General features: G+C 37.9%; 1 protein-coding gene across 1 annotated transcript in view; it reads left to right on the plus strand.

Annotated features, from left to right (window-relative positions):
- The first annotated feature begins 1,336 nt into the window (after positions 1–1,336).
- The window catches only part of RABGGTA (Rab geranylgeranyltransferase subunit alpha), a 1,248,770-nt gene continuing 1,223,060 nt past the window's right edge, over positions 1,337–27,046 (plus strand). The window contains exon 1 of the mRNA XM_044058049.1: positions 1,337–1,600. Within this exon, the coding sequence (XP_043913984.1) occupies positions 1,538–1,600 (63 nt within the window). The 5' untranslated portion in view covers positions 1,337–1,537. The remainder of the gene's footprint in view (positions 1,601–27,046) is intronic.

Consider the following 27,046-nt stretch of genomic DNA (forward strand, 5'->3'; position numbering starts at 1 on the left):
CCAATGGCTGCTGTAACCACAGCCGTCCCCTAGCACTGTGTTTATAAAGCACAGTGTACTCCAAATACGTGTTACCAGACATGTCAGTTAACAACAATAATCCCATTGGATAAACGCTTGTTCTTGTTGTCTTTCGGTCATTGGACTGTCTGCAAAGGCTTCCCAGTGGTACCCTGATAGCTGATGTCAAGCTGTAAAATCTGATATGACCTCCCACCATTTGTCAGTAATTCTGGGTGTAGAGCAGAGCAGTGTACTTTGCATTATTTTTCTTTTATGTGAAAGATATGTGGAAACGCCACAGTGTTGCCGAGGTATTATATTGTGACGACAGACATTTATGTTCTCTTTGTTCACCTAAATTTACTTTGTTAGTTGTACATTCAGTTCTTCAGCATTGGTTTATCTCTTTTGACTGTGATCACACTGTAAATGTTGTCGGTATAAAATGCATGCTGTTTGTGTATATGATGGTCTGTACTCTAGACTTTTTTTTCTTCATAGCTCACTTAATCCATTGAAGCTCTGCTGTGATGCCATGTGATTTTATTAAATAGTCCAAAGCTTCTGTGTGCTTGTGTAGTCTTTATATTGCATTCCTTTATAAACTTGTATCTTGTAGCTGTGCTCTTCCACTGATATCTCTTGTCATTTTTTCTTATGTTTTACTATAGCCCTTTTCCTGTATTCACTGGCCTCTTGTCTCTTCTCCCTTGCAGTTTGTGTTTGTTACCATTATCAGAATGATTTCTTCAAGTTCTAGTGCCTCTTTCCTTTTCTCCACCTGACACTTTCTTGCCATGCTGCCTATCTCCATCCATCATATCAATCTCCTTTTCTCTGTCTGGAGGTCCCATAACTGTCTTTTAGGTATTATGTTTGTTAAAATGTATGTTCTGCTTTACTTTTAGTACATTACATCATTCATCTTCAAGAAACATTTGTACTGCATTTATAATGTATGTGTATTTCGCACTCATGTACTTGCTTGCACTTGCCGAGTAGTGCTTGCAAAAAGTTGTTTGTACCGGTCTGAAATGTGCAACTCTGTATGCTGTACAGTCGGTGCTGCTTTTGTTTTGTATTATGTAATCATTCTGGTATTTAGCCTTTACTGCAAATGACTTTTACACTGTTGGACTTGCAGCTAACCCAAGTAAATGTCCTTGTGTAGTTTGGCATTTTCTCTAAAATGTATTACGGGGTGTGAATGGAATAGTTCCTTGCTGATGTGCAGTGTTGTAATGTTTACATCAGTGTGCTACACCGAATAAGAAGTTGAATATATTCTCCTTAGAACAGCTGTCTTTTGCAGTCTAGGGAAGAAGTGTTTGACATAGGACAAATTATACTGATGTGGTAGAAATGTTTTGATTCTGTACATCTGATCCGAGTCTCTCCTAAGTGCCACTTTTCATGAAGGGGTGGAGTTCAGGCTGCCTGTAAATCAAGTTGACAAGGCTATGTATGATAGAAACTCAAGTAAGAAGGCAGCTTAGAGTTGCTTAAAAGGATATGGTGACAAGAGCAAAGCAATATGAGGAGCTCAGATCTACTTATCCAGAGGTTGCAGGAAGGTGAAAGTGGCTGCTTAAGAGAGGTACGTGAAAACAAAAATGCTAGTGTTTGGCTGTAAATCGTGCAAAGCTGGAAAATGTGATTCTGTCTAGTCAAAGTGCAGGAGTAACTTGTTTGACATTTTGTCCAGTATTAGACTGTTGTCAGAGCACCCATGTAAAGTCAATAAGCTGCATGATTATGTGACTTACACATAGTTGTTTTTTAGTAATCTAGCCAGAAAGTTTTGCTGGGCTCTGATTGTTTTGAAACGTCAAAATGGTTCTTTAAGACGGTGGAAGAAAATATGTTTTCGAGATCTGCAAATAATATCAGACAAGCCAGATGTCATAATGCTGACTGGCAGTATAATATAATTCTTCTCTGCTGGCAAGGTAATTGCACTTTGTTGCATGCATCCCATTTAATATTTTGAGGACTGTGATTTTTGTGTGTTAAACTTACAGCATGAAACGGAATGCAGTGCTGTGCAATAACAACCGTGGTACTAGGTTTGCGTGTACAATTTGCTTATGAAACTATAGCATTTTAGCAAAATACTGGGACTTCCCCACTGCAGTATATTTCATTCAAGTTGCTGAAGAATGTGTTTGTCAAAAGCATGAATTACTGAAGGGAGCTCTGGGAATTATTTCTGTGTCAACTTTGCATTAAATTCAAGTTTATAAAGTAAAAATAGCAAACTTGATATATATGGACTAGAATACGTGTGAAGAGTCCTGAACTTGAAGGAATAGAAGTAATTAGTCACATTAGAATGAATAAAGGACACTAAATACAAGCTAGGAAAACTCGGGTCTCAAATTTGTGTGCTGTGATATTCTGTAATTAAGTAGATTAGAAACTGCTTTTTCATTTGGCAGAATTTTTTTTTACCCGTGTTTTATGGTGGAAAAGTGGATGTTGTGACACTTAGCCAAAACCAGCAGCTTCTAATCAACTATCAGACCTTTTTGCAAGTTTTCTTAAGACTTTAGGGAAGTGGGTTTGGTAAACACTACAACAAAACCCCAGCCAAACTAGAGGTTTTTTTTCACAGTGTGATACCTTAAACCTCCTGTAACGGGTCATTTGTATATATCCCATGGGCCTCTATTACAGGAGGTTAAGGTATCACACAGTGTAAACTGTAGCTTGGCTATGTTTTTATTGTAGTTTTTACTTATTGGTTTGTATGTGTAATCATTATTCTTTGGTTTGAAAGCGAGCATGGTCACCTCACCATCTGCCCATATGGGATTCTTAAGTGTGCTGTTATAGGCTTGTTTGAAATATGGTAGGAAAAATTCCAAGAGTTTGGCTTTAGTTCATAGGGTGGCACAATCTGCTATTGAACTTCATACTGTACTCCTGGATTTGATTCCTTTAATTTTCATTTGCCTACTGTATGACTCCGAACAAGTCAGTTAACCCATACATTACACCTTGGTTATCCACTAAAAAGGCCCCTATGTGTAAGGGTTTGCCTGGGTAAAATGTAAAATAAATGGTGGGTGCATGAATTTTGTTAAGAGAAAATCGACATTTTTCTCTTCCTAATTTGATTACTTCCTCAAATGAGTAACAGATGGGGTTTCAGCGCTCACTTTTGTTGCCTGTTTATTTATCCATGGTTTTGGACTGATTTTTTTTTTTACAGGCTAATAGATGCCAGTGGTGATGTGCATTTAGTCTATAATTTTTTATAAACTCTCTCCGAAGCAGCTTCAGGTGCTTATTAAATGACTGGGTTGCTTAGTGGTTTGTTTGTTTAGTTACTGATTTGTATGTATGCATTTGTTTAGTGGGGTCGAGCATCATTGCTATTGGACCAGTTTCAGGATCAGACCGGCAAGTTAGCGATGAGAAGATATTATACAATTACAAAAGTTAAAAAGAATAAAGGATTGTGTTGTACAGATTTTTACCCAAAAAAAAAAAATATATATATATATGTGTGTGTGTGTGTGTATGTGTGTGTATATATATATATATATATGTGTATGTGTATATATATATATATATATATATATATATATATATATATATATATATGTATATATATATATATATATATATATATATATATATATATAAATATGTACATGGTATCAGATATTTACAATGTGTGCAGAAGTACGATGTACAAACACCTGCTTGTTAGTATACCAAGTGTAAATAATGTTTGGAGGCACAACGGAATACTGAAACTAAATAAGTTTAGTAATGTTACCCGAGGAATATTTGCACTTATTAAAATGTTTGCATAACACACATACCTGGGTCAGAGTCTCACAGACTTCATTTACCTACTTTGTGATTTACTCACCCCTCTAAATGTTTGTGTCCGCTTAGTCTATCAGTTATGAATAAATGAAATGAAGTTACAACAATGCTTCAAAAAGAACTGGTTTCACTGCTGCTAATTACTTGGCTCAGCTGAGCTGGATTTACTTGTTAGTACAAGTGACAGGAACACAAGCTCTAAAATCGGAAAATAAGCTGTGCCTCGATAACAGCTCTCTGTCACCTGCTGTAAAATGCACATATCATCTGTGATCTCAACTTAACTACTTAAGCTATGACTGTGGTTCTGCATGCCTGTCACAGATATTACTTTTATGTACTTGGATTCCCTTTTATTTTTTGTTTACTGTCAGCAGTTCATCTTGGAGTCTGTTTCAGCACCCATCTGTGTGCTACGGAAAGATTTCATGACCTGTTGGGGACACATGGCTCACCTATTCTGCCTACTTCCTTGACTGTTGGATAAGGTATAGATTCATTTTAAAATCAACAAGTTTAGATAGTAATAATTAACTTTCTAATCAATACATGATACCTGTGCCTTTTTAACTGGAACACAAATGTTTGTTTCAAAACTTTTGTATAATATCATACAATATGATATGATACAATATAATTTATTTATTTAGCCTTAACTATTGGGAAGGTCCAACTCAGTTTGGCACAAACTCTTTTTCAGCAGACGCCTGGGAAGAAAAGCGCCAGATATCAGTACAGTATGTTTAAGAAAAAAGGCAAAAATACAAGAATAAGTAAAATATGCTCCATTTGTACAAAAGGAAGATATTACAGTAATGGTTTAAACATTTGTACAATATAATCCAGAATGCAGTTCCTTATGCAGATAGATTTTTACAGTATGTAGCACGTATTCAAAGTATGAACACATACATATATAAATGAGAGAGAGAGAGATCATGGTGATTAGTTTAGGAAGTCAGGTTTGGAAAGCTGGAGTGTAATTAGTCTAGGAACTTGTAGTTAGAAAAGGAAAGCAGGAGGGAAGGAGTTAAAGGAACTGCAGTGGCAGATGCATGGTGTGAGGGAGAGAAAAAGTTAGTGGGGATAGCCGCATAGCTCTCAACCAGAGACACTTTTTTAAAATATTAGTAGTATTAACTTGAAACACTGACAGAATAAGAAAATATGAATTAATGTTATATTTCTGAAGTAAATTAAGTCAATAATTCTCGATATTGCCATTGTGAGGCCCGTTCACTGGCCCAGCAATCAAGGAGCCTCAATCTTCACCAGGGAGGATAACAAATACACACATAGTGAAGTACAATTTCCCTTAAGAGCACACAGATGTCAGTCAGTCTGGGGCTGGTTTCTCCCTTTCTCTCCAGATCCCCAATAAGACCCCCCACTGGCACAGGTATAGAGTGGGATCCTTAGCCAAGGTCCCAAGCCAAGTCCTCCTAGCACACTCTCTGTCCAACCAATGCTTTGTGTCCCTGCCCAAGTAGCTGACACACACTTTGAGATATGATTTTATACAAAAACAAACACTCCTGGTGAAGGCTGGCACAGGTTCTCCAGCTATGCCCCTTCTGCCCAGACTATACGATAGTACCACTTGCCACCAGCCACTAATATCGGCTACTAATAAAGGCCCTTATCAAAGGGTGTCCAGTAATTACTGCACAATATTATCCAGTTGGTAAGTGTAACTGAACAGCGAGGCTTATTGGAGTGGCTTAGTACAGTATCACTATATACGTGCAATGTACTCTAGAGCTTAAAGTATCTCTACACAAAACGGCCACAGTTGAAAGGTTCAAAAATATTAAATAATAAGTAATAAAAAACATAAAACAATACATCTTACTACATAGTGCTAGTCAAGAGTTCAGAGATCACAGGAAAATGCTTAAAATAATGCAGCAGAATAGTTCTGAGATCAGTACAGAAAAACAGCTAGACTAGACTTCCCATTTCCTATCTATATCTAAGAGCAAACAGAGTTCTAAAATAAGCTTATATGTAGAGCAAAGCAGTGCTGGTGGTTATGTCGGTTCTGAAAACAAATGCAAAATGCCCTGAGTCTCTCTGTCCTTCAAATTGATAACACAGTACTACTGACTCATTTCAGATTACATAATTTTTTCTCTGGTTCCCAGGCTAACAGAAACTCAGTGTAACAGCCCTTTTGATCTTGCAGCTGGTCAGGAAGCTACAGCAATAAAATACATTATACATGCAAATATCAATTAAGTCTGGTCTCAAAACAATAGGAAGAATCTGCTGGTTTAGACATCAAGGGGTCCGAGTTTGAGATCAGTCATACAAAGCTTGACTTGTCAGCTTTCTTCCAGCAGAGTGCACTGTTACATTTTTGACGTTCAACATTTAACACCATTTTCTTCCATTTAAGAGAACAAGCCTGTGGCTTATATTAATATTTACAAATGACAGAATTATCTACAAAATCCTGTCTAGCTAGGCTGGCAGCCTTCACATATCTTCACAGTACTTAAGTAAAATTCACCTTCTATACAAAAGTCCTCAATTTTAGAAGGGATTAAGTGGGCCAGAGCTAAAATTTGATTCAAAATCAGGAAAGCCCCTGAAAATCAGAGACAGTTGAGATGTGTGTGTGATATAGGGTATATGATTGTCAGTTTGTAAATGGGTAAGAGTGAGATATTGTCCTTGGGTACGGTGTTTAGATACCCATTTGGAATAAAAAAGAGCATATAATACAATCCTTAGTCTGCCATTAACTCACAATCACCCCAAAGACCTTATCCTTTAAATTTCAGTATCTGTAGATTAATTCACACAGTTGTTCTCCATCTTGCTATCTTTAAGAAACAAATGCTACCAAGTAACTGTTGCGTTACTTATAAAACAATATGCCTTGAAAATGCAGAGCCATATGGATGTCGCTTACATTTGGCAGCTTTTGAATGCAAGTAGGTATGAGTTTGCATCTGAAATGAGCTTATCAAATATTTGATGTACTATACTTTGTAAAAATGGACTAAGCTCTAAAATTATAATACATTAGCTAATCTGCACTTGTCTTAAAAGCTGACAAATGGTGATTCTTTGTCACATGCATGACTGATCAGACAATTTGAAGTATTTTGCTAGAAAAAAATCAGTGTGGAGCTTTTCTCCACAAACCTCAGGTAAAAATGGGCTCTTATGACCCAGTTGGACTTTCCAGTAAGCAAATCCATACATACATACATCCTCAACCCCTTTCCCATTTTGTACATGGGGTCGGGGTGCCACTTCAACAGTGACAATCATCTCAAGCCAAGGTTTACGCTGCCGGGTGGTGTAAGCAATTGTCAGTAAATAAATGTGTGATGTGTGCTTTATATTTCAAAATGTTGTTTGAACTTGTGCAAATTGCAAAAGGTTTATGGCTTAAAATAGTTTCAAGACCAGCCCACCTATCCTGTTAACAAATTAAAGCAAATAAATACAGTTATAATCAATTGAAACAATTTTGCTTTATAAAACACTGTATTTTAGTAACCCAGTAAGATTTCATTTTAATGTACCAGTGTAAAGGATGGAATTTCTTGGAGAAATATGAAGGAGACATTAGTTGTAAAATTTGTTGGGGTCTATTTTTAGAGTTGGCTCTATGCTATGCTTGGCAAAATCAGTGAAGAACACAAGGAATTCATTGAATTGTGGTACACAGAGAGGCTAATTGCCTAAAGGTTTTTTTTTTCTGATTTTTACCCATTGTGAAAGAATGTAGCTGAACTGGCTAGTTGTGCATCTCGAGTACATGCTTTTTCGGGTAAGAAAGGCACGTATTGATTTATAACTAGCCACTTTCTGTAACATTATTTAAAAGTAGAGAATCACTGGCTAGCAGTACTCCAGTGCTTCCTAAGTTTTTCTGTATTGTAACTGCAGTGACGTTTGTTATAGTAAATGATTAGGCATCTTTCTCTGTGGAATTAGCAGTTGCTGTGAGCACTAAGACTTTCCATGTTATAACTGCAATAACTTTTTTTGTCATGCATGGAGTGCTGTGATTATGCTTCAGTAACAGTTAAACTGCTTGCTAGTTCATCAATACTCTGGTGCAAGACCCAAGAAGAATGCTTAATTGTTTAGTACCCGATACGCGCAGTTAACGTCAAGTCTGCCACCAATAGGACATAAAACGGCTTGTTTTCAACTCCCTTTCTGGCGACATTATAGCCAGTAAGTAGTTTGATTCAAACTGCCTTCCTTACACAGGAAATACTCCACTGCTTTACCTGCACAAGACATTGCACTTTTATTTTTAGTTTTGTGTAATTAATAGTAAATGGAGCAGATACATTTCCATACTCTACAAAGAATTATGATCGAATCTCCAGTCGTTAATGTATTGTGTGATACAAAGAGCTTCCATTTTCATGCATTTCCCTGTAAATCAAAATAAAAAATAACCTGTAATGCGGAACAGTGTGATGCAGTGAGCTTGAACGGCAAGAATGATGTTCATTTACAGTTAGTGACAGCAGAGTAACAGTGTTATATGTCAAGGACAAAGAATGAGTAGAGGTTCTTCGAATACAGCTGCAAGTGTGAGGCCTAAGCTATTTTGTTTTTGTCTTTATAATTTATTGTTCATCTGTACTACACTGAAACTTCCCACCAAGCTTCTTCTAAAAACAGGCCATACCAAGTCATGCTACCTTGATCAATAAAAGGAAATAATGAATATATGCATGATGGAGGTATAAAATATAATGTTTTGTGTCAGAAACTATGTGTAGGCGGACAGTAAAAGGTGGCAAAAGAAAAGTGCAGTCAGGCTAAAAGAGTATTGTGTATGGAGGTTAAAAGTATAGATTGTAAGTAATAGAGGAATGCAGTGAATATGCAGACTAATAGTTTACTTTCACCACAATACACTTTACAATATGAGTATGCAGACTAAAAGCAGACTGTTTAACGTGTAAAGCAGAAGTAGTAGTAGTATACAGTAAATTCTCAGTTAACCGGAATTCACGTTACCAGCAAATAAAAAATCGAAGTACAGTACAATTTTCATGTGTTGCACTTTGCCCCCCCCCCACTCCCCCCCACACACACAAAAACATACCTTGTGTTTTTAGAGTTTGACAGTTTTAAAAAGGAGGATGGGAATAAATTTCCGGATGGGAATAAATTTCCTCTCTTCCCCAACCTGAGAACAAGTCAAACCAAAAAATAGTATAGGGTGCAGTGTTATTCAAGCCTATTTTTAATAGTAACTCTCAAGCAACCAGAAACTACAGATGTTCATTGTGTTACACTGCTGCAGTCATTACACTTGGGGTTATCCTGCCGTCAGGCGGTCCCGCAGTCGGCCTGAGTTCCAAAGTCTTGGTCCGGCGTTGGTTACTGTCGCTTCTTCCCTGACGTCAGTGCGCCAGGGGTATATAAGATGCACCCGGTGCAAGTGAAAAGTAGGGTTATTTTTGGCAACAAACAAGGCAACTTAAAAATAAAGTGAGATTATTGGGCTGATAAGGAATGCAACTAAAGTAAAACATCTGTTCAGTTATTTCAGTTAAGCACCATATGCAGCACTCTTGAAGGGTGTGGACTCCAGTGTTAAATCATCCGAGTTAACTATTGGGCACAATAATCATAATGTATTTTATTTAGGAAACTGTGTATTTTGTAGCTTTCCATCATCTGTGGCAGATTTAAGTATGTTTTTTTAAAAGTGGAAGGATGGCATAATGATCAAGGTGTTTACCTTGGAGACACCAGGTGCAAGGTTTAATTCTCACATGGGTTAATTGGCTATGCTTAAAATGGCTCACAAAGACAGTTAGCCTAGTGCTTCTCTATGAAGCTTTGAACATCATTTCACCAACTTGCTTCTCAGATGTTATGTATTAGTTTCTTACCTCTCAACCTCTTAGCACAAGAAATCTGGACAAAGCTAAAAAGAATTGAGGGACTAAGGCCCAAAATAGGAACAGATTTTAAATATTAATGTTATAAACTTAAAGTTCTTAGGATAAAAGGTTTTGCGTTAGTATGCATTTTCTGGAGTCTATATTAGATCACCAAACGCTTAAAAAAGTGAACGGTGATTAATCGACCTTATGTAAGCGAAAGCTTACAATGTCAAACTGTCAGAGCAGCGATTTTTTTCAAAAAATAAAAATAAAAAACAAAACACTTTAAACATTACATTAAGTGGGGAGCTTCGCCCCCCACTCCCCACTTAGATATACCAACTCCGAAAATGGCAAAGTAATGAAGCGGCCAAGCGAATTCTTTCCCAGGGAAAGAATGCGCTTAAAAGACACTTCAATATTTTGCCATTTCAGTCTTTTAAGTTCGACCAAGACTCATTCGAAAGAATGCATCTTTGGTCTTCTAATAGGAACCCCATTTTCTGAATGACATGAAGTCTGAAATTCAGATGTCTGTCATTAAGTAATGTCTATCAGCTGTTTTCCAGAAAATAGCAAATTTTATGAAGAAGAGATCAAAAATGTGAGTCAAAAATCTGGACGTTCTTGGAAAATCTGTGTGGCTGAGAGGTATGTTTAGTTTGTACAGAATTGGCGTGTGGTCTTCAGTTTGCTTTTTCTGTTGAACAGAAATGTGTCTTTTTTTAGGCAAAGTTCAAAAGACAAAACCACCACCGTTACTAGTACAAGCATGCAAAATCTGAAGGTAATGCTACTCGTTGCTAAAAGTCTAAACCTCAAAATGCACTCTCTCGGGGCACTCCTAAAAATGGAGAACATCGATATCTGTGCAGTAGCTGAGACCTGGTTCAAGGCTTCAGAGAGCACCCCTCTGCAATACCAGTCTACAACTCTTACCACACTTTTCGGCCACCAAACCAGGACCAAAACACTAAAGATGGAGGAGTGTCCATATTCACCAAGGATATTCACACCACCAGGCTAGTTGCCTAACACAATGCGTCTGAAATTCTCCAGGTGCAACTAACACTAGGTAAGACTGCAATCCAAATTGTAACTTGCTACAGATCCCCCACCATGCCCCAAGATTCTCACTACACCTTTCTAAACATACTTGAAAATAATAAGATACAACCAAACACCCTAATACTGGGTGATTCCAACTACCCTGCCATTTACTGGGAAAACTACTCGTATACCAACACCTTTGGCCAACGGTTCTTGGAATTCATAAGTTCCAGTGCCCTGGATCAACTAATCCATAGTCCCACCAGGGGCTCCAATATCCTAGACCTGGTCATTACTAACATGGGAAATCAATGCTCCACACCTATGGTCACCCCCTCGTCGGTCAGGTCTGACCATAAGCTAATCACCCTTGACAATCCACATCCCTCCCCCACCCCCCAGTAAGGAAGCCTCCATAAAAAACTTCTCCAAAGCCAGCTTCATGCTACTCAAGTCAGAAGTGACAAACTTCATGACACCCATGCAGACGGGAGCTGAAAGTTCCACTGTCGAATCGTACACTAAGGCACTGTACGAGCACATACACTCATGCATGAATTGTGCCATCCCAAATAGAACCAAGATGCTCTCCTCCAAAAAAAGGAAGCCAATGTGGTGGTCCCCTGCCATAAAAAACTTTACAACAAAAGGAAGAAACTGTTGCAGAAAAGAGGAAAATCCCAGGATGCAAAAAAACTCCATTACCAGCCTCAGTAAGAAGCTGAGATCCCTCTTAAAATCCTCCAAAGCTAGTTACGAAAATAAAATTGCCAAAGATTCCAAAGACAACGACAAGACCTTCTATAGCCATGTCAAGAATCTAGATGGCAATGTTCAGATCTGCTCTGAGCTACAACAGAATGGCATTAAATATACTGATTCCCAAGGATATTGCCAATATCCTGGCAGATCGATTCAGTGCCAACTTCACCTCCCTCTCACCCCCTAAAGGGCCCATCTCAATACCAAAAGATTGCCAAATTCCAGTAACAGCCACACAGGTAAAAAACCCACTCTCCAAAGCTAAGAATACAGCATCCATGGGACCAGAAGACTTCCCGGACTGTGTACTATATGAACTACTACAAAATGAACTGGCACCTCACCTAAGTGTCCTGTTTAGTTATAGCCTCACCTCAGGATTCGTGCCCACTTGAGTGGCGCACAGCTGCAGTTATCCCACTCCACAAGGGGGGATGCACCTTGGATCCCGGGAACTACCGCACCATCAGTCTGACGAGCCTGATCTGCAAGGCCAAGTATTATCATGGAACTTATAAACAAAGACATTGGCAACCTTCAAACACTGGACCCCACCCAGTTTTGGTTCATGAAGGGCTGATCTTGTCTCCTGAACCTGATTGACTTCTTCAAATCAGTCTCCAGAGCTGTGGATGAGGGTAAGGCAGTCTACAAAGCAGTCTACAAAGCCTATCTGGACCTTGCCAAGGCCTTGACACTATCCCCCACTCTGGAATCATAGGGATTAATGCCCAGCTTAGTAAGTTTATCTATGTCACTTGATGGGTTGCCAACTGGCTTACTGACTAAACCCATACTGTAAAAGTAGCCGACTCCAAATCCAGCTCCAGACAAGTGGAGTACCTCAGGGTTCAGTCCTGGGACCGCTCTTGTTTGGCATCTACTTCTCTGAAGTACAGGCCAACACTAAGGGACTCTGGCTAACAAAGTTGGCAGATGACTGCAAACTGGGAGCTATTATTGAATCCCCAAATTTTGTGGATATTCTACAAAAGGGCCTTACAGAAACAGATGCTTGGTGCCAGAGCCATGGGCTCAGGCTCAATGCCAAGAAATGTATAGTTATCCCCTTTTGAGAAAAAAACATGTACCTGTGAATTACCACATAGGTGGCAGTACACTAAACACTGAAAGTGTGATGAGACTTATGGACACAGGTGGACAGTGGTCTCACCTTCGATAAGCACATCACCACAACAGTCAGGAAATCATTCTATGTGGTACACCTCATAACTAAGGGCTTTTCATCCAAAAAAAAGGAGATCATTGTCCCACTGTACTCATCTCTCATTAGACCCATTATAGAATACAACACCCTGTTTGGTATTTACCTCTCAAGACATCTGCAGCAAGTAGGAAGGCCACAGAAATACCTCACTAAAAGAATCACAGGCCTGAAGCAGATGCCCTATGCTGACAGTCTAAAATAACTTCAGCTATGCTCTTGTCACATATTGTCTACTCAGAGGTGATCTCTGCTTAGAATACAAAGCCATGTCAAACCCACAGCTGCTGGACATGCTACAGTTAAAGAAATCCCAGTCCCTTGGAGCCACACGCTCCAGGAATCTAAACCTTGTCATCACAATGAACAAAACATGCTGGAGGGATAGGTTAATGACCCAGAGACTCCCCAGACATTGGAATAGACTGGCCATACATGTCAAGCAGAGTGTCTCTTTGGCCCTCTTCAAAAGGAACCTTGACGACTGGATGGGAGATGAGAAATTCACCCCAAGGATCACATCAGTCACCCTGCTAGACAGGGGTCCAGGGCCGTAAATATTATGGGAAGAAATAGCCAGGGAATTGTTATGGCTAGGCTTGTATAGGCCCTAGGGCCGATAGCCTAGTACCAACCTATAAACTTGAAAGATCACAAATCTTCTCCCATCAGAAAAAAACATCAAAGGTCCTGAAGGGTATGATGCATAAAGATTGAAGGTTTAGTCCTTTTGTGTTTGTCATTTTGTGAAGGGTTTGTTATGCTTAGTTTTAAAAAAGATTGCAATACTTATTAGAGCAAATTGGAATAGGATCTTGGTGAGGTCAGGAATTTATGCAATGCACTGTCTGCACCAGTAGTAATATAGTGTGAAAGCAGATGGGTTTGCCTTTTACTTTAAGAATTCCTCCCCTCATTTTTCTAGAGCTGCAAACCCCTTATGATATTGTTGGTCTTAAAGTGTGCAAATGAAAAAGAGCATTTATCATTTGTACACAGCTGTCAATATCAGTAGTAGTACAGATCTACCTGAAAAGAACGAAAGCTGAAAACGCCAACAAAGAGAAGAACGACAGCGTAAATGATGGACAGTCCAGAATCCCGACGCTGAAAATACCGACATGCGAAATGAGCACGACTGTGTAAGTATGCGATAGTGACAGACTTTAGGGTTAGGGTGCGGGTAAGGTAAGTGTGCAATAGTGACCATCTTTAGGGTTAGGGTGCGGGTAAGGTAAGTGTGTGATAGTGACAGACCTTAGGGTTAGGGTTTGGGTTAAGATTAGTGCATAGATAGTTGTGTATGTAAGGTTTAGTGTAGGTTTGTAAGGTTTTTGGTGTGCTTGTGTTGTGTGTGTTTTTTCAGAAACTGATTTGTTTTGTTGAGGATTGTGGTTTGTCAGGTATTTCAACTTTCGTTCTTTTCATGTAGGTGTGTTCGTTGTCGTGCTTTTTGCTTGTCTATCATTTCAGGTAGATCCAGTAGTACACATCTCTGCTAACCACAGCCAGTGAAGAAGCACAATTCTTGGGGTAAAAATATCAGCTAGCCGTTACAAGTGTGATTGCTTTAATTTGGTATCATTAAGCCTGATAGTACCAGTGGCACAAAGGGGTGGAGCCATGACTGACCCAGGAAACCACGGTTTAGTTAATGGCTTGGGCACTGGAGGAGCCAGGCAGGGAGGAAAAGAGTAAAAGTGGGGAAGGATGGAGGTGGGTGCTCAGTGATCATTTGGGTGGTGAGATTTCTCCAAGAGAGACTGGAAACTACTGCCCAAGCTGGAGGATGTGAGGGCAGGACTGCTTGTTGTTCCTCCTGCCATCAGCCTATTGGACTTTCCCTTCTCTCACGAGTTGAGTATGCACAAAGGAGTTTGCAGTCCATGAAGGTATATGTGGATTTATATTTAAAAGTGATATTCTCACTATAATGCCAAAGTGAGGGATGGTATTAAAGGCTTCAGCCATATCAGTAGTGGACATAGATTTGCCTGTGTGAACTTTTCAAAGAATAGGAGGGAGTATCTACATTTCACAAAGCAGGATTGGTTTTGGTTAAGGGTTAGTAAGTTACTAATAACCTTATTTATAAGTTTCATGATTTTATGTTCCATTATTACAAATAATACTAATAAGGATAATTGGTCTGTAGTTTCCAGTGTTGGTAACCTGGTCTTGCCTGATGGGGTACCACAGAAGTTCTTCTCCAGGCCTCACGAATGTAGCTTGTCGAGAGACTAAGACTGAAGAGATTTGTGAGGGAGTCTGTGATGCAGTGCTTCATACTGACAAGGAAATGACATAGTATGCTGTCCAGATTCAGAGCTAGTATTCTTAGAGAGGGCTTCTAGGACTTCTTAGGAGAAAAATCGTACATGTGCTACTGATTTGGGGTGTGTGAAAAAAGTGGAGGAGTTTGAGCTAATTTTGCCTGATAGTATATTTGTGATTTCCTTTTTGTCAGAGTGGCTGGCACATTTGGATACAAGCTCAGTGCTGAGCATTGTTTTTAAAGGGAAAATCCAAGAGCCTAAAATTCTGACCGAAACTGGTCCTAAAACCTCTCAGTTGTCACCACTGATTTGACATGTCAACATTGCCCTTACTCTTGGTCTCAATTCACTTTTATGCAGCCCCATTTCCATTTCCTCTGTTGAACACAGTCAAAAATATTCAGTTCCTGTTGAAGCTTTCAGTCTCCAATCACTGGGAAATAATAAGGTTATTACATTTTTGTGGGGGGTTGTGGTGGGGGTGGTTAGGCAAGACTCTGTTTACTTTTTATGAACTCCTCAAAAAGCTTATCTTAATTGTGCAGCTGTTCATTTCCTTTATTTATTCTGCATAGTAACTGCTAGCTGTATAGTCAAAAGAGTACAATTGTTAATTCATACTAAATCTTTGCAGTCTCTTGACGTATTCCCCTTACTCCGTAGTAAAGCTGTCTCAGAATTGGTATTTATAACCATCACAGGTGGCCATATTGTACAGCCTCTATTGTGACAGTAAGTTTTGGAATTCAATGTTTAAACTGAATCTTTTGTTGCTTGTGTTGCACATTTCTTTGCAGCAGGTCAGAAAACCATTACACTTGGCTAGAATTCAGAGATCAAAAAACAAAACCTGGAAAAAAAATTGCTTCTACTTCTGTTTGAAGCTTGCATCAGTGGGATGCTTTCTACAGAGCAAGTGGCTGTCATGAATAACATCATAGCACTTAGTAGCATTCAGAAATCCACACAAAATAAAATATGAAATGAACAGAAAACTGTTTGCTAACACTTTAGCTTTGCACTGCTCATATGGTTTTCTACAAGATAGTAGTAAGCGAGTTCATATAATTCCTGAAAGGCTACTTTCCTCCTGAGGGTAACAAAGCACAGTTGAAACTAATAAATGAGTGAGAGCTATTGTGACTACAACTGTGGTGTGAAACGGAATTTTATCAAGACCATTGAAGCTTCTTGTAAGCCCCTACCCCCACCCAACCAAAACTGGGATATGCTCAGAAAGCCAGACTGAAAATGTAAACAAAGATCAGAATAGAAACAAAAAGTCACTTGGACTGTCCCTTTAAGATTCCTAACTTAGTTAAAGAATGTAGTTGTCTTTGGATGCTGAATTGATGGTTTGCCTTAGTTTACTGTTTTGAGGTTGGTTATGGTGTGTGGGAAATTTTAAGTTTATTTTTGGTGGCAGCAATTTTTTTTCATTTGGTTTAGTATTTGGTGCTGCTGGTCTGCTATAGGGGCTTGTTTTTAAACTTTGAATTATATTTGTGGTGGATGGGAACAGAAGTGTGTCTGAAGGATTTAGGTGGGAGTACAGAAGTCATTTGTGTAGCTATGGGCTTTTAAGGGCCAAGGGCTTTCACTTCAAGAATCTTTTAGTTTATGCTTGTAGCACTGAGCAGTGACATGTTGATTTAGGTTTGGCTAGAATTTAAGGTGGTAGGTTAAGGAGTATAACTGTCAAACACTAAAAATATGTTTTAATGAATAAAGTACTGTTTGCTGCTGTGCTATTAAAATGCTTCAGATTTGAAGACCACCTAGGTACTTATGCTGTGCAGAGTCAGCATGTCCTCTCTCTATTTGCATGGGTTTCCTCCAGGTGCTCCAATTTCCTTGTGCCCCCACACCCCCTGCAAATTATATATGCCAACTTTGAGATCCCACTACAGTGGGAAAGAGTAAATTTCCCGATCCTCACTGTACCGCAATCTCCATTCAAAGGCTCCTAGTGCTGTATAACCTCCACAGCCGGTAATTCTTTCATTAAAGAAGAAAACACTGTAGCTGTTGTTGTCCAGGGTGTCAGAAGTGATCGTTGTAGTGAGTTTCAGTAGAGTAAGGGTTCAATGTAGTGCACTTTTGGTATTGTGGTCTTGGCGATTTCAGTTTCGGTAATGTGCAGTTTCGGTGATGTCAGGTAGACCCCTCTGTTACCTATATACTTACTGCTGCTCTTTTTGAATACATTTAGTGATGTGGTTCACTTTAAACTGACCAGTAATTTATTCCAGAGTTTTGGATATTTTTGGCTAATGAATCTTTTATTTTTATTTTAAGCCTTAGGTTATTGGATCTTAAGTAAGGTCTGCTTGATATGCATTTCAGGAGACATTTGGTAGCATCAACTTGCGCTTTAAAAATTTACTTTTTTTTGTAATATAATCTGCTTGGTACATCAGGCAGAGTTAGGCAGGGCATAGCTTTAAATTCCAGTGAAGGTTAATTGTAAGGAGCCTAACATATAGAGGATAGTTCTGTGGTCATTAAGGTTAGTACCTTTTTTTTTTTTTTTTTCAAGCTTTTCTGTTTCTTGTAATAGTATCTGAATTTGCTGAGCCTTGTCAGGTGGCTTGTATTTTAGGCTGCAGAATGAAACATTGTATTCTTTTATAGGCCTTGTTAACAGGGTACAATAACTTTCTACAGTTAGCTTTTTTATATATTTGACTGTGTGGTGCCCTGTTGAGTAAAATTTTCTGACTTCAGTTGTAACATACTGATCCGAATGCAGTTTGTCCACAGTCCTACTTGGATGTTTTATTTTATGGTCTAATTACAGTATCTGTCCATTCGTCTGTAATCAGAGTTTACTTTTATTCCTTTTATTTTCAAAAGCATTGTAATTTCAGGGGAAAATTTACAGAATTCTGTTTATATTCAAACAATACACTAGTTCATTGCTCTTCCGCGGTGGTGCAGCGGTAGTGTTGTTGCCTCACAGCAAGAGGTTCTCCCGTTCGATTCTCTGCTTGGGTTGGGAGTGCAGGGCGTCAGGCTGGCAACTCGACACCATAAAAAAAAAAAACCCTACCAATCATTAGCGGACCGGAGTTCCGCTGTGGTGACCCCTAACCGGGAAAAGCCGAAAGACAAATAACACTAGTTCATCGCTCATTAACAATAACATATTTATTTTTATCCCTAATGGACACAAGAATGATAAAACTAAAAAGGCTATAATAGGGATATGCTGAAGTTTCTTTTTTCTCATTTCAGAGCATAATCATATTGCTCTATGTACTACAACAGGGTTATGATATGAGACTAGATTCTAATCCTTGTGTATTATAAAATTACTGTAATACTAAAAAATATCTTCAGATGAAGGAGGAGTGAATTTATTCTAGCTTCTTGTTGTAATCTAATTTTCTTAAGTCTGATAACATTATCCAGAGTAAGGCTTTTGAATACATTCTTGTAAGTAGCAGTATGGGAGAATTTAAACATCTAAATGCTCGTTTTTACTTCAAAATTAGCTGCCCAAGTATGTTGGCCAGATGAATAGAAAAGCAGAGCAAAATTCATTACCATTTTCACACTCTTAGAATGCATGTTTACAGTGTGTGTATGTATGTACAGTGGATATAAAGTGTACACACCCCTGTTAAAATGCCAGGTTTTTGTGATATAAAAAATGAGGCCGCAATAAATCATTTCAAAACTTTTCCCACCATTAATGTGACCTATAAACTGTAAAATTTAATTGAAAAACAAATCTGCTAGGGGAAAAAATATAAAAAGTAAAAAACGGACAATAAGCTGGTTGCATAATTGTGCACACTCTTAAACTAATACTTTGTTGAAGCACCTTTTTGACATATCAAGACATTTTTTTCCAACATCTTTATTAAATTTCCACACATGACAAAGGCAGTCGTACATTTATATAAATGAAAAACATACAAAATATCACTTTAGTTGTAAACAGTTTACATCACCGACACCATTGAAACAACTGTAGTTGTAAACACTATAAATCACTTATACGCCTTCTAGTAATTGTCATTTACGCATTATATAGCTCATTCAAGTCCTGCCGCTTAAACCTTGTTCCTGCTTTGCATAAACTTTTCCCACATTTCCTTTTTTCTATGTAGTTTGCTCCTTCCCTTTTCTAAAAATCCCAATTCCAGTTGTTTTATCTCTGTTACTATATTCACTACCTCTAGTAAAGTTGGTCTAGACTTTGATTTCCATTTTCTATTAATTGCTTTTTTGACAGCCACCATAATTAGACTCAGCAAGGCTTTCCTATGTCTAGGCAATTCTGATTCTGTAGCGTAACTCAAAAACATCTCCCCAGTCTGCCCACCCGGCATCTCCGACAGAGCGGCCCACAGGGAATCCTAAAAGTCTGCCAGCTCATCACACCTCCAAAAAAAATGTTTCCCAGCTACCTCTTTCTTGCCCATCACACCTCCAGCATTTGCTATCCACCTGATGAAAAATTCTTTGGAGTCTACTTAGGGTATAAAAATACCTATGTAAACATTTCCAAGCAAAGATCCTAAATCTTGATTTTGTTGCATATTTGGGAGATGTGGAGATCCCCCCATTGTCTCTTAGTGAATTGCTTATCCAATCTCTCTTCCCAATCCTTTCTAAGCTCCTCTGATTCTTGTAATTATCATACGGTATTTTATATGCTTTACTAATTATTGCTTTTTTAATGGCAGCTTCTGTTCTACATTCTATTAAAAACTCTACCAGTGCTGGTCTTTCACTTAGGAGCCCCCTATTTCTTTCCCTTTGCCTATACTCTGATATCAATCCTTGATAGGGAAGGCAGTCTCTAACCTGCAGACCAAATACATTTTTGGCCTCTTCCCATTCTGTTACCCTTCCCTTTCTAGTTATTTGCTCCTAATACCTTGGTTCCTTTGCCAATTTTCTCCAATAATTTCCAGCCCCCTCTTCCCTATTGTTTGTGTCCCTGACCACAGTCAACCCTATCAGCAAAATCTCTTTTCTCCATTCTCATACTGTTTTGGTTCTTAGAATACTACCTGCTATTTTATGAATATAATGCTCTGTATGATTTTGGTTGTTCTCCTTAAGAGTCTGCATCCAAAATCCCAATCTCTCCTTATTTCCTGAGCTTCCTCCCTATGTCGTCATCATCCCTTTCCACCTTGAATTATAGTTTTCTGCCTGTGCTATGCTTAACAGCCTTAACTGTGTTGCTATAAAATACCCCCTCAAATTAGGTAATCCTAGTCCACCTTGTTTTGTTGGTAGAATCAGCTTATCCCACTTGACCCTTGCTGTCTTCCCAGATAAAATTCTTCAACTTTTTTTTAATTGCTATCCACAATTTCTCCTACAGTTTACAAAAGTATGCTGGACCTGTGTATAAGACTAAAGGGACTAAAAACATTTTAATGGCTTGTATCTTAGTATCCATATCCACATAACAAAACTTCCAGTTTCTAAATTTTTGTATTATCTTCTTGGTCTCTTCCTACATATCCTGAGCTACCACCACAGAGTCATTAATAATCCATACTCCTAAATACTTCATTTTATCATGTCCCCATAAATATGGATATTGTTGGACCAATTCGTGTATGGGTACATAATTTACCGCTACTGCCTTTGTTTTAGCTTCATTAATTTTGTATCCCGAGAAGATTTGAAACGGTCTTAAAATGTTCCACAACACTGTAATGTCCCTTTCTGGCTTTGTCATGTATAAAATATCATCATCTGCAAACAGAGCCATCTTTTCCTGACTACCATACCAATTATATATTTGAATTTCTGAGTTCCTTATTTTCTTTGCCAGTGGTTCTAAATGTGATGCAAACAACAAAGGGGAAAGCAGACAACCCTGCCTGGTTCCCCTACTCAAGCAGAAATTATCGGAGAGGACCCCACCCACTTTAATTTGCACCTCCGATCCCTCATAAATTCTTCTAATCAACCTTATAATTGTATCAGGGAAAGCAAATGCTTTCTCTGCATCAAGACCCACCAATAAAAGTGGTACTTTCTTACATTCTGCTTTCTTCTGGATCATCACTGTTCTGTTAATATTGTCAAATGTTTGCCTTCCCTCCACAAAACCACACTGATCCATGTCTATCAATTTTGGAATCACTTTTGCCATTCTTTTAGCCATTATAGACATAAACACTTTGTAATTATGGTTTAGTATTGAAATGGGCCTGTATGAAGCTGGATCCGATGGATCTTTACCCTCTTTAGGTATTACCGTTTCCACCGCCTTTTTCCAGGATGCTGGAACTTCTCCTCCAGTTAAAATACTGTTAAACAAAACCTTCCAGATCTTTATCAGTTTTTTCCCTCCTAACTTCCACAGGAATACCATCTATTCCTGGGCACTTTCCTGTAGATTGGTTATACATAGCCATTTTTATCTCATCCCTTCCTATCCTAACTGTTAGTAGTTGAGCCTCATCTACCTCTAACTTTGACATATTTAATTCTTCCATAAACATTTCCATTTGTACCTCTTCTTAAATTCCATATTTCTCTGCTTTTATACAAATTTTCATAAAATTTCCGAAATATTTCTAATACTTCTACAGGGTCTCTTGTTATCTTCCTTATCATAGGCTCCCTAAGCTTGGTGACTGCCCTTTCCACTTTTTGTTGCCTGAGTTGTGCTAAAAGTTTTTGCGCTCTAGAATTATCAAAAAACAGTTGCTTAAGAGCAGTCTTTCTAAACGCATATATATTATTGAGGTAATCCCTTATTTTCTGTTTAGCATTCTGCAGTTGCTCCTTTTCGTGTTCTGAGAGATTCCCCCTATTTTGCAATACTTTAACATTTGTCAATCCCTCTAAATAATCATTTTACTGTTTAGCCATATCACCCTTTTATTTCCAACCTAGTTTTAAACTCCACTTTAATTTTATCCCACTCCTTATCTATGTTTTCAGAAGACAAATCTGTCTTCTCTAGTAGCTCCTGATTTAATTCCACAACCCATTCTTTAAAAGCCTCTCTTTTTAATTGGTAGGTGAGGGAGCACCAGTGTCTCATTTTCATTTCATTACCTTGCATTTTTATTTTAGTTATTATTGGTGCCTGATCTGAAATAGTTATTTGGTGCGTTTCAAGACCTTCAATTAAATGCACATGTTCCTGTGAGATATAAAATGTATCTAGCCTAGTTTTTGTATCTCGGTAAGTAATAAGTAAATTCACTCTGAACTCCCAGTACTGAATTAACATCTTCCATGCCAAATATTTTCATAAATTTCTTCAAAAATCTACCCTCCCTTGTTATATTATCCCTTCTAGGTCCCCCAGACACATCTTCACTGTTGCAAACCAAATTCCACTCTCCACCTGTAAGTAATATTCCTTGCTGAAAGCTGATTATTTCTCCCAAAAATTTCTTAAGCTTCATTATAGCAATTTTAGGGAGGATGTAAATGCATACCAGTGTAATCCTCCTCCCTAACCAGTAGCCCCTTAGTACTATGTATCTTCCATTATTATCTTTTTTCCCTCTTCTATCACTATCGGAGCTCCTCTTGCAATTAAAATAAGTACTCTTTTCCTTTGCCCCAGATATTATGCTGAATAACAATCCTGAAATCATTTCTTTATCAAATTCACATGTTCCAGGTGTTGTTGAAGCACTTTTTGATTTAATTACAGCATTCAGTCTTCTTGGATACACACCTGTCATCAATTAAAGAGACTCTGATTAACCCCAAATAAATTAAAATTATTTGGAGTCTATGTATGTATGTAAACACTTCCAAGTTAAAATCCTAAATATTCTAGACTTTGTTGCATACTTGGGAGCGTTCCATATGTCCTGGCACTTTTTCCTTGTGAGTTGCTTATCCAGTCTTTTCCAAGTTCCTTTGTTTAGACACAACTTGTCAGAGAGAAACCCTTCCACTTAAATTTTTGCAATTTTTTTCCAATCCCTTATATAGCCTCCTAAATTAACCTCCTTATTTTATCAGTGAATACAAATGCTTCCATTGCCATTCTTATAATCCCAGTTTATTTTGTCATGTGCTTTCTTTGAATCAAGACCCACCAACAACAGTGATATTATCTGTGAAGGCTGCCAGCCAAGCCAGATAGAATTCTCTAAAATTCTATCCTTTGTAAATATTAATTTAAGGCACAGGCTTGTTGTCTTAAATGGAAAAAACTGCTGTTAGATGTGGAACTGCAAAAAAAAGTAACAACATTGCACTCTGCTGGCAGAAAGCTGACCAAGTAAAACATGTTGTGACCCTTTGATCTAAAGTCTGCTCTAGTCTGTCTAGATGAAGACATTCTTTCTATTGTTTTAACTAAGAGTTAAACTGCTAGATTTAAACATGCAAATGTATTTTTATTGCTGTGCTTCCTGACCAGCTGCAAGATAACAAAAGGAGATGTTAAGAATGTAAATGTAGTTTCTGTTAGCCTGGGAATCCAGGGAAGTGTGAAGAATGATGTATTGGGAACCAGGAACGTGATTTTAAAAACAGAGAGAATCAGACGGCATAAGGCATTTTTGTCTTGACTATCCAACTCATCAGCACTGCCTGTGTTCTATAGGTAAGTTATTTTAGAAGTGTTTTTTCTCTTAGAAATAACTAGAAAGATTTGTACTGAATTATTGTAAGTATTTCTCTGTGATCTCTGAAATCTTGACTAGCACTGTGCAGTAAAAAGTATTGTCTTGTGTTTTTATTATTTACTATTAAATATTTTAAAACCTTTTGACTGTGGCTGTTTTTTGTAGAGGTAAGTTAAGCTTTAAGAGTACATTGCATGTATATAGGGCTCCTGTACCAAGTCACTCTAAGCCTTTACGGTTTACTTATACTACCAATTGGATATTAATATTGCACTGTAATAATTGGACACCCTTTTAAGGGCCTTTGAGTAGCTGATAAATATTAGCTGGGTGGTGGCAGTGATTTCTACCATGTAGTCTGGGTAAAAGGGGCACAGCTGGAGAACCTGTGCCAGCCTTCCCCAGAAGTGTCTGTGTGGTTGTATAAACTCTTATCCCAAAGTGTGTGTGTGTGTGTGTGTGTGTGTGTGTGTGTGTGTGTGTGTGTGTGTGTGTGTGTGTGTGTGTGTGTGTGTCAGCTACTTGGGCAGGGACATGAAGCACTGGTTGGACAGAGAGGGTGCTGGAGATTTTAGCTTGCCCAGCTGTCTGAGATCTGGACCCTATAGCTGTGCCAGTGGGAAGTCTTATTGGGGACCTGGAGAGCAAGGGACCGACCAGCCCCGGACTGACTGTGATCTCTGTGTGCTCTTAAGGGAAATTGCACTGTACTGTGTGGATTTGTTATCCTTTCCTTCTATATGAGACTCCCTTCACTGGTGTTAGTGGTGAGGATTGAGGTTCCTTGATTGATGGGCCAGGCATGGGCGTCACATTATCTTACACTGCTTCAGACTGGATCATTATTGTTTTATTGATGTCAAATGTTTGCCTTCCCTCTACAAAACTGCATTGATCCATATCTGTTAATTTTGGGAAACACCTTTGCAGTTCTTTTAGCTGACATAAATACTTTATAATCCTGGTTTAAAATTGAAATGGGCTTCTATGAACCTGTCCGATTGGTCTTTACCATCATTAGGTAATGCACCCACCTCAACTTTTTTCCAGGATGTTGCTGCTTCCCTTTCTTTTAAAATACTGTTGAACGAAACTTTCCAGATCTTTTATCGCTTTCTTCCCTCCAAGCTTCCAAACTTCTGTAAGAATATTATCTATTCTTGTTGGCATTTCCTCCTGTCTTAACTGTTAATTGTTGAGCCTCCTCTACTTGTGACCTTGGCATGCTTAAGTCTTAAATACTTCTATTTGTGTTGGTTCTTGATTTCTGTATCTCTGTGTTATACAAATTTTCATAAAATATCCAAAATGTCTTAATACTTCTGCAGGATCTCTGGTTATTTTTCTTGTAATAGGCTTTTTATGTTTGGCAATTCATCTTTTTATTTTGCTTTTTTGTGCTAAAAGTTTTTGTGCTCTGGGGTTATCAGAAACCGGAATCTTTCTAAACTTTTATTTTATTTATTTTATTTTACATTTGTTGACCAGGATAGTCTAACTGGATATATGTCCATTTTCAGTAGAGTCCCGGGGAGATCAGCTCCAAGAGATTACTAGACTACTAACATACAGGTACTAGTTGTTATACAGTTAAATACTACAAATTTTAAACAGTTGAGGAATCTTCACAATTTATACAAAAACATGTTACAAGCATTAGGTAAGATATTTTAGACTTTATGTACAAGACTCATGCATATTAAAATTGTGCATATTATCCAGATAACTCCCTTATTTTCTCTGTCAGTCTACAGTTGTGTCTGTTCTTGTTCTATTCCTCTTAAACTGCAATACTCAAACCTTTGTAATCCCCTCTCAACAATTCTAGTTGATTTCTCACCATATATATTTTTTAATTTCTACCCAATTGTTAAATTCCACTTTCGTTTTAACCCCTGTTGTCCCTAATACCTCTTGAATAATTTCCACTACCCATTCTTTATTTAAATTCCACAATTTGTAATCTCTCAACATTTTCTTAAGCTCTATGACAGCAGTTTCAGATGGAATATAAGTACATGCCAGCTTAATCCCCCTCCCTTGCCAGTAGCCCCTTACTAGCATAAAGCTGCCATTATCATTTTTCCCTCATCTAGCACTATTGGAGCTCTTCAAGCAATCAGTATAAGTGCTGTCCTTTTCCTTTGTCCCTGATACTTTGCTAAATATCCATGCCAAAATCCTTTCTTTATTAAATTCAAATGCTCACTTCTTTGCAAATGTGTTTCTTGTAGCATTGCAATTTGTAGTCTACATTTCTTAATATAATTCAATATTCTTACCTTCTTGTCTAAACGTGTGGGGCCATTCACATTCCAAAATAATATGGATAGTGTAGTTATTATTCCCACATATGTGACGGCTTTTTTTTTTTTAAGTCTATTTCCAGCTTTTGTATTACATGAACCTACAGATGTTTGACAGGTTGGATTTTTATACTGTCTTGTCATCTCCATTTGAACCTGTCACATTTTACAACACTTTTTGTTTTAATGAAAAGCCTCAAAGAAAAAAAAACACATGCACATATCCCAGTACATCCCCATAACATATTAACTCAACTCATTCCCTCCAATTGAGTTTTTTAGCTTTTAAAGTTTGCAGTTCAACTGCCAATGTGCAGAGCCTAATTTTTTTGATAAAATAAAATTTCTTCACATTTCAAACAAATGTGCATATTTCTGGAACCATAGCAGTTAATAAAAGTGTGCATTTTAAAACTCTTAAGCACAAACTATTTATTTTTATAGTGGTGTTATTGTTTACATTTTAAGTCTTCAACACGATTTTATAAGTCACAGTAACTATTAAGTTTGTAGTATTTTGTAAACGGCTCACAATATCTCAGCAACCACTCAAATTACACACACGTCATTGAATTTTGTTTATCCAGCTTAGTGCTTTCATATGAAGTTGAAGCAGATCTGTCTGTGTTGCTTGATTATTGAGATATTTAGAAAATGTGAAATTTGACTATATAAATAAATATTATACAAGCAACAATCTTTATCTTCAATAGACTGAGGTCAACTAACAATATGGTTCTGTTTGTCGATGTGTTTGCAGTAAGATTAAACATGTTAATACTTTGTAATGCAAATATGAACAAGCAACATTTGACTGCGCAAGCACCTGGAGGTGTCACTTGGCTGCAATGAGTATAATTGTGTACATCTTCATATAATAATGAAGTTTAAACCTCCTAATGGGAGTAGTTGTCCCATATTGACAGCAGCACCTACAGGCATTACCTAAACTAAAATTAAGGTTATCCTTGGTAAAGCATGTTACATCCTCTTGTCTTGTTTAAACTAATTGCTGTCTGTTTTTGTCTTATCTTTATTTTCCTCCCACATGTGAAGAACAGCTTGTATGTTTTCAGAAAATATTAACTTGGATTTTATTGCCTCCCCTGTAGTTAGCCTGTTT

This window comes from Protopterus annectens, chromosome 16.part0 (genome assembly GCF_019279795.1).
Source record: "Protopterus annectens isolate FY-2018-M chromosome 16.part0, PAN1.0, whole genome shotgun sequence".
NCBI classification, from domain to species: Eukaryota; Metazoa; Chordata; order Ceratodontiformes; family Protopteridae; genus Protopterus; species Protopterus annectens.